This window comes from Sycon ciliatum, chromosome 11 (genome assembly GCF_964019385.1).
Source record: "Sycon ciliatum chromosome 11, ocSycCili1.1, whole genome shotgun sequence".
NCBI lineage: Eukaryota > Metazoa > Porifera > Calcarea > Leucosolenida > Sycettidae > Sycon > Sycon ciliatum.
In genome coordinates this window covers 18,686,099-18,701,098 of record NC_088653.1, presented here as the reverse complement: position 1 = coordinate 18,701,098, position 15,000 = coordinate 18,686,099, and the positions used below count along the sequence as shown (strand labels likewise).

At 49.4% G+C, this 15,000-nt stretch overlaps 1 protein-coding gene across 1 annotated transcript in view; it reads right to left on the bottom strand.

Moving 5' to 3' along the window:
• LOC135827425 (tubulin monoglutamylase TTLL4-like) overlaps positions 1 to 15,000 on the bottom strand; it is a 31,817-nt gene that overhangs the window by 12,294 nt on the left and 4,523 nt on the right. Inside the window, exons 4-12 of the mRNA XM_065339921.1 lie at positions 12,715 to 12,791; positions 10,791 to 10,880; positions 10,263 to 10,364; positions 8,021 to 8,103; positions 6,073 to 6,201; positions 5,160 to 5,282; positions 4,403 to 4,501; positions 3,146 to 3,193; positions 2,766 to 2,852 (exon numbers count right to left, since the gene is read on the bottom strand). Of these exons, the coding sequence (XP_065195993.1) occupies positions 2,766 to 2,852; positions 3,146 to 3,193; positions 4,403 to 4,501; positions 5,160 to 5,282; positions 6,073 to 6,201; positions 8,021 to 8,103; positions 10,263 to 10,364; positions 10,791 to 10,880; positions 12,715 to 12,791 (838 nt within the window). The remainder of the gene's footprint in view (positions 1 to 2,765; positions 2,853 to 3,145; positions 3,194 to 4,402; positions 4,502 to 5,159; positions 5,283 to 6,072; positions 6,202 to 8,020; positions 8,104 to 10,262; positions 10,365 to 10,790; positions 10,881 to 12,714; positions 12,792 to 15,000) is intronic.

The window sequence follows — 15,000 nt, the reverse complement described above, 5'->3', positions numbered from 1 at the left end:
CAACCACTGTCGGGAACACCTCTCAATAAGGACCACCACTGTCGGGAACACCTCTCAATAAGGACCACCACTGTCGGGAACACCTCTCAATAAGGACAACCACTGTCGGAGACACCTCTCAATAAGGACAACCACTGTCGGGAACACCTCTCAATAAGGACAACCACTGTCGGAGACACCTCTCAATAAGGACAACCACTGTCGGGAACACCTCTCAATAAGGACAACCACTGTCGGAGACACCTCTCAATAAGGACAACCACTGTCGGGAACACCTCTCAATAAGGACAACCACTGTCGGAGACACCTCTCAATAAGGACAACCACTCTCGGGAACACCTCTCAATAAGGACAACCACTGTCGGGAACACCTCTCAACAAGGACAACCACTGTCGGGAACACCTCTCAACAAGGACAACCACTGTCGGGAACACCTCTCAACAAGGACCACCACTGTCGGGAACACCTCTCAACAAGGACCACCACTGTCGGGAACACCTCTCAACAAGGACCATCACTGTCGGGAACACCTCTCAACAAGGACCATCACTGTCGGGAACACCTCTCAATAAGGACCATCACTGTCGGGAACACCTCTCAACAAGGACCACCACTGTCGGGAACACCTCTCAATAAGGACAACCACTGTCGGGAACACCTCTCAATAAGGAAAACCACTGTCGGGAACACCTCTCAATAAGGACAACCACTGTCGGGAACACCTCTCAACAAGGACAACCACTGTCGGGAACACCTCTCAATAAGGACAACCACTGTCGGGAACACCTCTCAATAAGGACAACCACTGTCGGGAACACCTCTCAATAAGGACCACCACTGTCGGGAACACCTCTCAATAAGGACCACCACTGTCGGGAACACCTCTCAATAAGGACCACCACTGTCGGGAACACCTCTCAATAAGGACCACCACTGTCGGGAACACCTCTCAATAAGGACCACCACTCTCGGGAACACCTCTCAATAAGGACAACCACTCTCGGGAACACCTCTCAATAAGGACAACCACTCTCGGGAACACCTCTCAATAAGGACAACCACTGTCGGGAACACCTCTCAATAAGGACAACCACTCTCGGGAACACCTCTCAATAAGGACAACCACTGTCGGAGACACCTCTCAATAAGGACAACCACTGTCGGGAACACCTCTCAATAAGGACAACCACTGTCGGAGACACCTCTCAATAAGGACCACCACTGTCGGGAACACCTCTCAATAAGGACCACCACTGTCGGGAACACCTCTCAATAAGGACCACCACTGTCGGGAACACCTCTCAATAAGGACCACCACTCTCGGGAACACCTCTCAATAAGGACAACCACTCTCGGGAACACCTCTCAATAAGGACAACCACTCTCGGGAACACCTCTCAATAAGGACAACCACTGTCGGGAACACCTCTCAATAAGGACAACCACTCTCGGGAACACCTCTCAATAAGGACAACCACTGTCGGAGACACCTCTCAATAAGGACAACCACTGTCGGGAACACCTCTCAATAAGGACAACCACTGTCGGAGACACCTCTCAATAAGGACAACCACTGTCGGGAACACCTCTCAATAAGGACAACCACTGTCGGAGACACCTCTCAATAAGGACAACCACTGTCGGGAACACCTCTCAATAAGGACAACCACTGTCGGAGACACCTCTCAATAAGGACAACCACTCTCGGGAACACCTCTCAATAAGGACAACCACTGTCGGGAACACCTCTCAACAAGGACAACCACTGTCGGGAACACCTCTCAATAAGGACAACCACTGTCGGGAACACCTCTCAATAAGGACAACCACTGTCGGGAACACCTCTCAATAAGGACCACCACTGTCGGGAACACCTCTCAATAAGGACCACCACTGTCGGGAACACCTCTCAATAAGGACAACCACTGTCGGAGACACCTCTCAATAAGGACAACCACTGTCGGGAACACCTCTCAATAAGGACAACCACTGTCGGAGACACCTCTCAATAAGGACAACCACTGTCGGGAACACCTCTCAATAAGGACAACCACTGTCGGAGACACCTCTCAATAAGGACAACCACTGTCGGGAACACCTCTCAATAAGGACAACCACTGTCGGAGACACCTCTCAATAAGGACAACCACTCTCGGGAACACCTCTCAATAAGGACAACCACTGTCGGGAACATCTCTCAACAAGGACAACCACTGTCGGGAACACCTCTCAACAAGGACAACCACTGTCGGGAACACCTCTCAACAAGGACCACCACTGTCGGGAACACCTCTCAACAAGGACCACCACTGTCGGGAACACCTCTCAACAAGGACCATCACTGTCGGGAACACCTCTCAACAAGGACCATCACTGTCGGGAACACCTCTCAATAAGGACCATCACTGTCGGGAACATCTCTCAACAAGGACCACCGATGTAGAAATACCTTTTTTGTCTGTGCATATACATGTACATGCATGCGGTTTTCGTCGTCCAGCGTAGCAAGCCACGTTCATTTCTGAGAATTGGGAGGGGGGGGGGGAGGGGGGGGGGGGAGGAGGGGGCCAGAGTACGAAATGAATGATATTCGCTTCAGGGACGACAGACAACTTCTGCGACAACCCTTTAGAGTATTAGCCATGGTTGGCTAAATAAACCCTGCAATCGCTACGCAAAGTGGTCATTGGCTACCCCAGCCATGCATGGCTTGGAATAAAATAAAAATAAATAAATAGACAATGGCGTTAATGAGATTCCGTACCTTGGTGAAATGTTGACCTCGAGAACGTACGGCTTCAGCTGGTCCGTCAGGAATATGTCAAACCCAAACAGCTCATGGACGCAAGATCTGGCATGGCATAGTGTGGGAATACAGATACGCGTGGACACACGTGTATTCGAATGCACGTGCATGGACCGTGCAGTTGCATGCATACACAAAGACACACAGACACACGCACGCACGCGCACACACACGCACGCGTGCGCGCACACACACACACACACACACACACACACACAGGAATCTCACCTCACACACAATAGGAAAAATGACACAGTCACGCATGGCACTGTTCAATGTCAGCAAATATGATTAAAAACATTTTCATGATCTGCTTAACGGGCACTCTGCTGACTTACCGTCTTCTCACATTAGCCTTGATCTTGCTGTTGACTGTACTCTCTGATCTACACACGCACATACGCACACACACACACACACACACACATACACACATACACACACACACACACACACACACAAACACACACACACACACACAACATCAATATGATGAACAGAACACACGCACACACGCACTCACACACGCATGCACGCACACGCACGCACACACACACACACACACACACACACACACACACACACACACAACATATTCATGCGCATGGATACTGAGTTAGTAGACGCCATCATCTTCTTCTCGCCGGTCTCGAATGTACTACGAGTCGTATGACACGCTACAGGAGCGTCGGACACGGTACGGTCACTACGGTATTGACTGTACCACTATTTGCACCAAGTACCCCGTGAATCAATAAAAAATGCACTGATCTGGGCTCAAACTTCCAAAAATGTCGGCTTAGCGACCCCTCCCCCACGAGTAAATTGTACTTCAAATGGCTGACCGTACCACACTAAAATACCTTCCGACGCCTCTGCGTGACTATTTTGCCAGACAGGACGATGACAATAACAACACCACTGGGTAAGGGGAGAAGGAGAGGAGATCAGGGAGGGCCAAGGAGGGCCAGGGAGGGCCAAGGAGGGCCAAGGAGGGCCAAGGAGGGCCAAGGAGGACCAAGGAGGACCAAGGAGGAAGGAAAGGAAGGAGAAGAGGGAAAGGAGGTTAAAGAGGGGAAGCATGGGAAGGATGGGAAGAAGGACATGGCTTCCAAAAGCCAGGGGTGTACGTGTACGGGGGGGTCGAGGGGTGCGGATGAACCCCGCTCCCCCCCCCCCCCCCTCGGCCCCCAGATTCTCGTCTCACACTGCACGTGCATACGCATAGAGTACCGCTATCGTGATCCTTTATTGCGCATATACATATTGACAGGCATGAGGGAATTCTTTTTATCCCCCCCCCCCCCCATGCCGGTATAACCCCCTCTGAAGAACCCTGCGTACGCCCCTGAAAGCATTATTGTTTTACACTCCGTGACCGAAAACTCGGTGTGGATAGAGGAGGATGAAGCTGAAGAGACAGGTGTGGATAGAGGAGGTTGGGAGAACTTGCTGTCAATCAGTAGCAGCAGGTCAAAATGCCACGAGTACATTGAATAGATTCGAATTGGCTAAGCCAGTTCAGACTGATGACACGGAAACCACTGCATGCTGCACAGGTACACAGGGGCTCTGAATGGTCACTGCATCCTTACGCAATGATGGTTTTGATGACGACATCGATGATACTGGCCCAGACGGTGTCACTGTCCTCGCCTCTCTCATCTAGATACCGCCACAGTGCTTTCAGTCCCCTGAACAACAACAACAACAACAACAACAACAACAACAACAACAACAACAACAACAACAACAACAACAACAACAACAACAACAACAACAACAACAACAACAACAACAACAACAACAACAACAACAACAACATCCATTAAGAACAACAACAAGAGCACCCATTAAGAACAAGAACATTAGCAGCAGCAGCAGCAGCAGCAGCAGCAGACAAACAGTCAGACAAACCGACAGACAAACCGACAGACAGACAGGCAGACAGACAGACAGACAGACAGACAGACAGACAAACAACACGGACGGACGGACGGACGAACGGGCGGACAGACAGACAGAGATAGACGGACAGACAGATGGACAGACATCCAGACAGACAGACAGACAAATTGACAGACAGACAGACACTGGACAGACAGGCGGAGGGACAGACAGGCGGACAGAGGGACGGACATACAGACATACAGACGGATGGACGGACAAACAAACGGGTGGACAGATGAACAGTCAGACACAGATACATGTATTGAGATTGCTTAGGTGGGGAGCGGGGGCTGGAAGAACACACATGCAAGCATACGTTCCCCATTCAACTATTAACTATGGAAAGATGACAACCATCCACACCTCAAACCAATGCAATGTCACACACTAAACTACACATACCACTTGTGTCCCTGGCACACGGTCTCATCGCTGTTTGCTGTAAACGTCGTGTTCTTCTTGTTCACGCTGTAGTTAGTGAGGTGCATGAACCGATTTGCTATGTGCTTGGACGAGTTCTTGTATCTTTGCAAACAGTTTTGAACACATGTGCATGCACACACAAACATACACACACACCCACACACCCACACACACACACACACACACACACACACACACACACACACACACACACACACACACACACACACACACACACACACACACACACAATGTGCATTATAAAATAACCATAGCAGGAGGTATTGCTATCAACCCAATACATTCTGATGACTAGCAAAGCAGGCCGTCACTCATGCCGGGATTGCTATGGCTTGCAATGCTGAATAACTAACCCACACTACTAATCTGATACCACATCAACATGTTTTTTTAAGTAGCTTTTCAGTTCAAGACACACACACACACACACACACACACACACACACACACACACACACACACACACGCACACATGCACACCATGTACCATGTACCATGTACCATGTACTCCCGTCGCAAGACAAGCACTCTGACCCGCAAATGCATCGGATGTACATGTACAATCACAGCTTTTCTCTTACAGCAACGATAATGGACAAGATCCGAATAAAACAGATCCGTGAATACACACAGACAGACAGATACACACACACACACACCTCAGACCTCAGACATGCCCATCGCGGAAGCGATGATAGCGAACAGCTATATTAGACATATCAACATGTGCTGGGATTACACCATTCAACAGCTTGCAAGGCTGATGAATTGACTGCCACTATTTTTAGCCTGACACACACACACACACACACACACACACACACACACACACACACACACACACACACACACACACACGAGTCAGCCTTACTTGCAGGTCGCAAAGCGCACAAGACCGTCCTCGTAGACGTAAATCCTCAGTGGATCATAGCTTGGTACGTACACATACACGCGTAGATCAAACTTGCTCTCATTGATCAGGTAGGGTTTGTCAAGATACCTGACGTATGAAAGCAATCATAAGGCAGCAGCAGCAAAACAAAATGGTAGACGCATTGCCTCCCTCTCATCCGAATACCGTCAGACCCCGCTCGACTATTGAACACTCACTGCATGATGAACTAAAATGAGATATCCGGTCCTATTTTATCCGGATCCCTCGCCATCCGGAAGAAAATAGCTGGTTACGGATTTACAGCATACGTGATGCATCCAACATAACCGGTGTTCGGTTATCCGGTTCCCTCGCCTATCCGGATATTTTTTTGTGAAAAACGGATGTGTGCGGTTAAGCGAGGTCTGACTGTACCGCTTCCCCCCCGAATACAAATTGCACCTTTTTCAAATTATACTAAAGTGCAACGGAAGGGGTGTGACTTACAATCGAATGTGACACCCTACCTACGTGACTACATTGACACGATATGGCTCAAACCTGAAAAAGGGGGTTATGACTTATAATCGAGTGCGACTTGCAATCGGGGAAATAACGGTAGCAAACAGCAATAAACTGAAAACAGAAAATTTGGTCCGGGTCTCGTTGGAATCTGCCAAATCTTCATTCTAAGACAGGTGCGTTGCCCACGCATCATCAGTCTTCTGTATGGAACTTCACTCTTCAGCTCCAAGAACGGTATCTTCACTGCGGATCGAATCAATTTATATTCCACCAAATTTTCTGGCTTGGCCCATCATCAGGGTTAATACGGTGATGTCGCGTATTAAAGCAGAGAGTGAGCAGAGAGTGAGCAGAGAGTGAGCAGATTAAAGCCGGGCGTATTCCTGTAGAAGCCGATGTAAGGGCTAGGCTTCTATTCACAACAGGCTTCTATTCAAACCAGGTATTTCTATGTATGTCAACACTAAAACCAGGCTTATGTACTGCCAGTGCATCTTGAGAATCAGACTTGTACTCAAAGCAGGTTTCTATACGAGACAGGCTTTAACACAAGACACTACGGTATATGTTCGATGATGTCATCTTCATTCGGTCCGTCGATTCTTAGTAGTAGAAGGTTCTTTTTGTCAACCAGACGAGACCACACGCCTTGTTGTTGTGGTGTGTGGTATGGTATGGTATGGTATTTTTATATTTTTATTCACCACTCGAAGAAGCATATCTGCCTTCTTGCCGGGATGGCCAGAGCCAACCACGGCTCCTACTAATTGATGAATATGATAATGTGAAGCAAAAGAAAAGAAAAAAATGGTACTTTGTCAGCTATATATTCCGTACTCAAAATATGGAGAGGGCAGTGTTGCTGGTGAACTGTCCGTGCTGGTGTTCGCAAGCGTCGCCTGACCTCTTCTGGTCGGAAAAAAGAACAACCTACCACTACTATAAATACATGTTCCCAAATATTTTGGTGGATTATTGATTTGATTCGCAGTGAAAAGATCGTTACTGGAGTTGATGATTGAATTTTCCTACATCATGAGTATGTGAGCGCGTTGGAGTTTGCAGACAATAAGTAAAGATCATGCACAGACCCACTAGAACCAGCGCGGTTGGTCAGGTTATTACCGGAGCAACGTTTTGGCCACCAGCACGTGTTTCCAACTGTGGAGGGCATGTGTACCCGTCACATCACACACAAAGTATCCCTGAAGATGCCCTCAGTCTTGGGCGAAAATTTGGAAGGAATTTGGAGTTTGTTTCGGAGAGATTTGGAGAGGTTTTCATTTTGTGTAGCCAAGGACTCTGTGCGGACGTGGGCGGTAGAAATTTAAAAAAAAAAGTATGAACGGCCATGATACTATCGGACCAATCAAAAACTGCTGCCTGCGGTCCTGATGCAGTCATCGTAGGACAGGCTCACCTCTGCACGACAACACTGCGTCTGCGTGGCACCTGTGCCCACTTGTTAATCAGGTGTATGCCGATACCGCGTGCTGATGCAGGCTGCACAAGAGAGAGAGATAGATAGATAGATAGATAGATAGAGAGAGAGAGAGAGGAGAGAAGAGAGAGAGAGAGACAGAGAGAGAGAGAGAGAGAGAGAGAGAGAGAGTGAGAGAGAGAGAGAGAGTGAGAGAGTGAGAGAGAGACAGAGACAGAGACAGAGAGACAGAGAGAAAGAGAGAGAGACAGAGAGAGAGACAGAGAGAGAGAGAGAGAGAGAGAGAGAGAGAGAGAGAGAGAGAGAGAGAGAGAGAGGGGGAGAGTGAGTGTGAGAGTAAGAGAGGGAGAGAGAGAGAGAGAGAGAGAGAGAGAGAGAGAGAGAGAGAGAGAGAGAGAGAGAGAGAGAGAGAGAGAGAGAGAGAGAGAGAGAGAGAGAGAGAGAGAGAGAGAGAGAGAGAGAGAGGGAGAGAGGCGAGCACCAAAACACATGACGAGAGTGAAATGCACGCAACAATCGTCTCACGACCACTGACACACAGCCGCTAGGGGTGAAACGAGTATCTATTTTGACCAATCGATCACTCGTTCATAATATTCGATCGAGTATCCGATTATTTCGAGTATTTTATCAAAATTCAAAAGGGCTAGATTTGTGAGTTCTCCACAAATTCGGGAAGAAATTATCTGTGAACATAAAACAAAAGTCGCCAACGTCTTGTACAGAGTGTAAAGTAACGATTTTCATCAGTACTTTCATATCTCAGAACGTTAACTGACGTTACTTGCCCTGGTGATTGCATCGTCCAAGTCATAAAATACTGACTCAAAGGCATGCATTACACATGTATACCAGCAAGAGTCCATAACCCCCCAGAGTGTGCAACTCGTGATCCTTCTCAGCACAAATCAGTGCCGCAACGAAATCCAAACTTCATACGTCATGTAGTGAGTAGCTATGACGAAATGGGAAGTTTGGCCCGGACCTACTTCGCCCGTTTGCCCAATTTGGGGTCTTTCTTTACGAATCCACGGCCACGTAACACGCCTGAAAGGCTCAAGTACGTTTTAACGTACTTGAGCCTTTCAGGCGTGTTACGTGAAGTACACAAAGAATTATTTTAGAGTTGTCGAACAGTTTTCTCTTTTGAGTGTCTCTCCGATAAGAGAAGAACAATGGCCACTGTTGAACCTAAAGCAAAACGCTCCCCATTGTCGCCGGAGTGCAGTGTCTCTGTGGACGATATTCGTCAGTTTTTGCTCGATCTGGGCTCCTCATTTTCTTCTCTCGATTGTCGAGTGTTGGAAATTGTACCAAAATGGGACTGAGGAGCAGGTTGAAGCACATCTACTTCGAAATCGATCGGGTCTTCATGCCGTGTGCCAAGAGCTATTTCCATCAAATCTTGTAAATCTATATCCATGCCTATTCTTGCTATCCCGGAGTCACGAATTCTCCCAATACAAGCTTTTCAGACAACGAGCAGAGAAACTCTCTTCAAATAAAAAATTCTGTGACTGTGAAATCAAAGCCGTTCTGCTGACACTGCTGTACTGCATAGCCCGTGGAGCAAACGTTTTACGTGACACTTCCGTGGCTTGCTTCAACTTTGTACTTGGAACCCCCGCCGGATGTACCAGATATGCACATGGCCCCATCCGCCCATGCTTGCCCGGGGACCGGATGACGCAATGTTTGGATTTCGTTGCGCCAGACCCCAACCTGGAGTTGCACACTCTGGGGGGTTATGGACTCTTGATACCAGTGGACGAGCGGTACAACAAAAGTTTTTGAAAAATAGAATGCCAATACTAAAAAAAAAAAAAAAAAAACGATCGAGTGCAAAATTTCGAATACTCGCTCGTTTGAAATTTTCGAACGAATACTCGAATATTCGAACTAATCGTTTCACCCCTAACAGCCGCAGATCTATCGATTGTCTTCTCCTCACAACTGCACCCCCCCCCCCCCCACACACACACACTGCATAGGCAGTGTACACTGTACTACCAGATTGTGCGAGCAGAAAGTGAGCAGAGGCGGATCCAGCGATCTCTACAGGGGGGGTCCAGTTTAGTCAAAAATGAATAGCGGATACATGTACATCCACATACGTACAACCTCCAGTATCACATTTACAATATTTAGGGGGTTCCCCGGAACCCCTGGAACCCCTCCTGGATCCGCCACTGGTGAGTGATTTATGGTGAGTGGATCATACCGGCTTGACGATCCACTTCTGCTTGCCAGAGTCATCCCACTGCTGGCGAAGGTGAACTGTGTCTCGTGGCAGGATGAACGTTTGCGGAAAGAAATCAAAGTTCTAGAAAGCAAGCAGGAAACACACAGCAATGTACATGGATCCCTTGCACAGAGGATAAGAACGTATTACGACTGACAGCAACACCCGTGGACCACTTGGACTGAGTACAAGAACACCTTGCGACACTCAGCACTTCTTTATCTGCAGGGGCGTTGGAAGGTGTCCTTAGGTGGTGCGGTCAACCATCGGAGGTGGACCTTCGCAGGAGGGTTCTTCCTTTCTGAAAATTTGTGCAGTTGTAACTAGTTATATGGAAATGAGTCATTTAGACATGGTACAAGCCCTCACGCACACCCACACATATACATCCACCCACATGTACACTCGCACGTGCACACACACACACGCACCCCCCCCCCACACACACCGGCAAACACACACATATATACACACACGTACACACACACATGCCAAACCTTTACGCACCTTCTTGCCAAATCTCAACTGCATGTGCAGTAATCGCGTCCACAGGTAGTCTTTGCGTCCAATGCAGAATGTTCCCGGGAAGTGATTCGTCTGCACACAAGGTAGACAGACAGACACCCGATTCATGACATTTTAATGAAAAAAATTCGACGGGTTCGCGTACCGGGCAGGTCAAGAACAAGGAGTCGTACAACTCCCTGGTCAAGAATCACCTTTCCACTTCCGCGGGACATGACATTTTTAGCTCAACAGAATCTCATGGTGCTGGTGTTGGAAAGTTGGGCCAAGATATTACATCTACTGCTGATGTACAGTAAAACCTGTGACTAAAGACCACCCCCAGTTGGGGCCGGAGAACACGGTCTCTAGTGGCAGGTGGTCCTTAGTTAGAGGTTTGCACCGCACAGCCACATACAGTAAAACCTGTGACTAATGACCACCCCTTGGGGGCCAGAGAAAGCGGTCTTTAGTGGCAGGTGGTCCTTAGTTGGAGGTTTGCACCGCACGACCATATCTATATGAATGTGAGACCGTCCGTGCCTGGCGAAGTGGCCTGTAGTACCAGGCTGGTCGCTAGTCACGGTGGTCTGTAGTACCAGGCTGGTCGCTAGTCACGGTGGTCTGTAGTACCAGGCTGGTCGCTAGTCACGGTGGTCTGTAGTGCCAGGCTGGTCGCTAGTCACGGTGGTCTCTAGTGCCAGGCTGGTCGCTAGTCACGGTGGTCTGTAGTACCAGGCTGGTCGCTAGTCACGGTGGTCTGTAGCACCAGGCTGGTCGCTAGTCACGGTGGTCTGTAGTACCAGGCTGGTCGCTAGTCACGGTGGTCTGTAGCACCAGGCTGGTCGCTAGTCACGGTGGTCTGTAGCACCAGGCTGGTCGCTAGTCACGGTGGTCTGTAGCACCAGGCTGGTCGCTAGTCACGGTGGTCTGTAGTGCCAGGCTGGTCGCTAGTCACGGTGGTCTGTAGTACCAGGCTGGTCGCTAGTCACGGTGGTCTGTAGTGCCAGGCTGGTCGCTAGTCACGGTGGTCTCTAGTGCCAGGCTGGTCGCTAGTCACGGTGGTCTGTAGTACCAGGCTGGTCGCTAGTCACGGTGGTCTGTAGCACCAGGCTGGTCGCTAGTCACGGTGGTCTGTAGTACCAGGCTGGTCGCTAGTCACGGTGGTCTGTAGCACCAGGCTGGTCGCTAGTCACGGTGGTCTGTAGCACCAGGCTGGTCGCTAGTCACGGTGGTCTGTAGCACCAGGCTGGTCGCTAGTCACGGTGGTCTGTAGTGCCAGGCTGGTCGCTAGTCACGGTGGTCTGTAGTGCCAGGCTGGTCGCTTGTCACGGTGGTCTGTAGTGCCAGGCTGGTCGCTAGTCACGGGGGTCTTTAGTTACAGGTTTTACTCCTGCGGCCAAGCATCGACCTACACACGTGCCACGTCTAATCCAGTAACAGGCGATTCAGACTACGGCCAAAATCACGTCTGTCGTGGAATGTGACAACCATGAAACAAAGACAGTTTATAGAAGGCCAATGCAGCAAAAACCTAGTACAGTAAGGGGTCGTCGCAAAAGTTTTCTGTCGTCCCTGAAACGAACATCGTTCATTTCGTACTTGGACCCCCTCCCCTCCCTCTGAAACGAACACAGCTTGCTATGCTGGACGACGAAAATCGCATGCATGTACATGTCATATGCACAGTGTCGGTCGACTTGCGATTTTGGCTCGCACCCCCTCCCCCCCAAACGAATCATGTTCGTTTCAGGGACGACAAAAAACTTTTGCGACGACCCCTAACAGTTGATAGAAGGGCTAGGCAATATAGCACCAAATCAATGACAGTTGACAGAAGGGCAATGTGATGAACAACAAACAAACGACAGTTCATAGAAGGGCAATGTGATGAACATCATCCGGTACCACAATGGCGTGCACTGACCTTCTGGTGATCATGCAGTCTGCGAAACGCCATCGTCTTGATGTGACCTCCCCAGAAGCCAAGCCAGTCGGCATTTTCTGCACACCCAAAAAGGCAAAGAAACGTTTACTCCGGCCGGCCTCATGCTGCCTTCATGTTCACAATACAAATCTTCGGGCAACAATGATCCACAGTTTTGTCGTGTACCAGTACTGCTGCAACCTCTACACCCCCCCCCCCCCCCACCCCGTGTCAACCTCTACCCCCCCCCCCCCATGTCAACCTCTACCCCCCCCCCCATGTCAACCTCTACCCCCCCCCCCCATGTCAACCTCTACCCCCCCCCCCATGTCAACCTCTACCCCCACCCCCTACCCCATGTCAACCTCTACCCCCCCCCCCCCCATGTCATTGAGCACTCTCAACACTATAATATTATAGGAAGTTATCAGGAACTGTAGTGGGCATTGAAATCCGTTGAGCAGTCATGCGTCCACCGGGTGCTGGCCTAGCTGTGTTGCAGCCATGAGCCGCACTGCTGCTGACCTAGCTGTGTTGCAGCCAAGAGCACTGCTGCTGGTCCATTCACAAGGTGTGACGTGGACTACAGTGGATGTACGCGCTAAACTGAGTAGTAAGGGTGTCTCTTTTTTATTTCTACACACCCTTATTCCACCTCCCACACAGTACAGTCTGAACGCAGCGGGGAGTCGAATACGACTCCCTGCATTTATTCTGAAATATGAAGCTGGCCACGACGAGGGTTTCCCCTCAGTTCTTGGTTAGTCCAGAAGGAGTGAGTTTGATTTGTTGTGTCGACTGGAGCTGCTAGTATGCTTACTGTTGCAGTGTCAACCCCGGTCATTCCAGCGGATTTCAATATCCATAGCAGCACACTATTCTGCGTAGCTGAATGGCATACGTCATACCGTTGCCAACCATCCCGATTTGGCCGGGACCGTCCCGATATCACAGGGTGGTGATAGGCACCCAAAAGTGCATTTGTCGTATGCTTCACAGCTACCTTTGTATACATTTCATACCTAGGACTCAGGCGCGTGCACCGCGTGGTTTTCTTGGAGCCCGGAAACCACCTTTTTTTTTGCGGCCAGCGAACATGCGGTGCGCGTGCACTGTCACAGTGCAGTGTGTGTGGATGCACTTTTCGTGTAAAAGGCCAGGGAACGTGTAGTGCACGTGCCCACCGCTACTGCTGAGTACAGTGTACAATACAGTGGAGATAGGATATAACGACCTTGCATATAACGACAGATTGAGTTTAGCGACACAATTCTGTTGCCCAAGTCGTTTAGTAAGTCCTTTGCGAAGATCGGGTTTAGTGACAGATCGAATATAGTGACATTTTGTTCTCTCCCGAAGGAGTGTCGTTATATCCAATCTCAACTGTAATACTTAAACATGTACAGTAGTCCTGTCCGGAGCTTCCAATCCGGGTGGGTAGATCTACACGTACACGTACAAGTGAAGGTCACTGCATGCACTGGTAGATCTACACGTACACGTACAAGTGAAGGCCACTGCATGCACTGGTAGATCTACATGGTGTAATAAGTACCGTAAAGTCGCGGATAAAAGCCGGGCTTATAAGCACATAAGCCGCTTTCTGCATCAGGCTTCAATGCAAACCAGGCTTGTATGCAAGCCATGCTTATATGCACCACTGATATTTTTTGCCAGGCTTGTATGCACATCGGCCGATCCGGGCTTGCTTAGAAGCCAGGCTTCTAGTCTACGCGCGACACGCGTACATCTACCACTGACTACCGGTATGGCGGCAGTTTTACTATGCACTGTACATAGCGCATGCACTCTTGACCTACCCGATCCGCGCTTGCATAGAAGCCAGGCTTCTACGCGCGACAGGCTTATAATATTTGACCCGTTTGATTTTCAGGCTTCTATCCGCGATGTGCTTGTATGCAAACCCGGCTTTTATCCGCGACTTTACGGTACTATCAAGTATCATCAAGAGTAGATAAACAAGAGTGTGCAACTCGCGGATGGGTAGGCCCACAGCGGAATTTTTTGTTGATGTAATCTTTTCGACGACGCACGCGCTGCGAGTCTTTCGGAAAGTTTTCCCTCGTGCTCTTGGCCGGGCGTTACACTACAAGGTCGGTGTCCAGCACGTGCTCTCACACTGCTCTGCGGCAAAATGCGCGTTCTTCTGAAAAAGGTGACGTCAACAAAAAATTCCGCCGTGGGCGGGGGTATCTGCAGATTGTGCAGGAGAGATCCGGAGTTGCACACTCTTGTTTATCTACTCTTGGTATCATGCATGCGCTG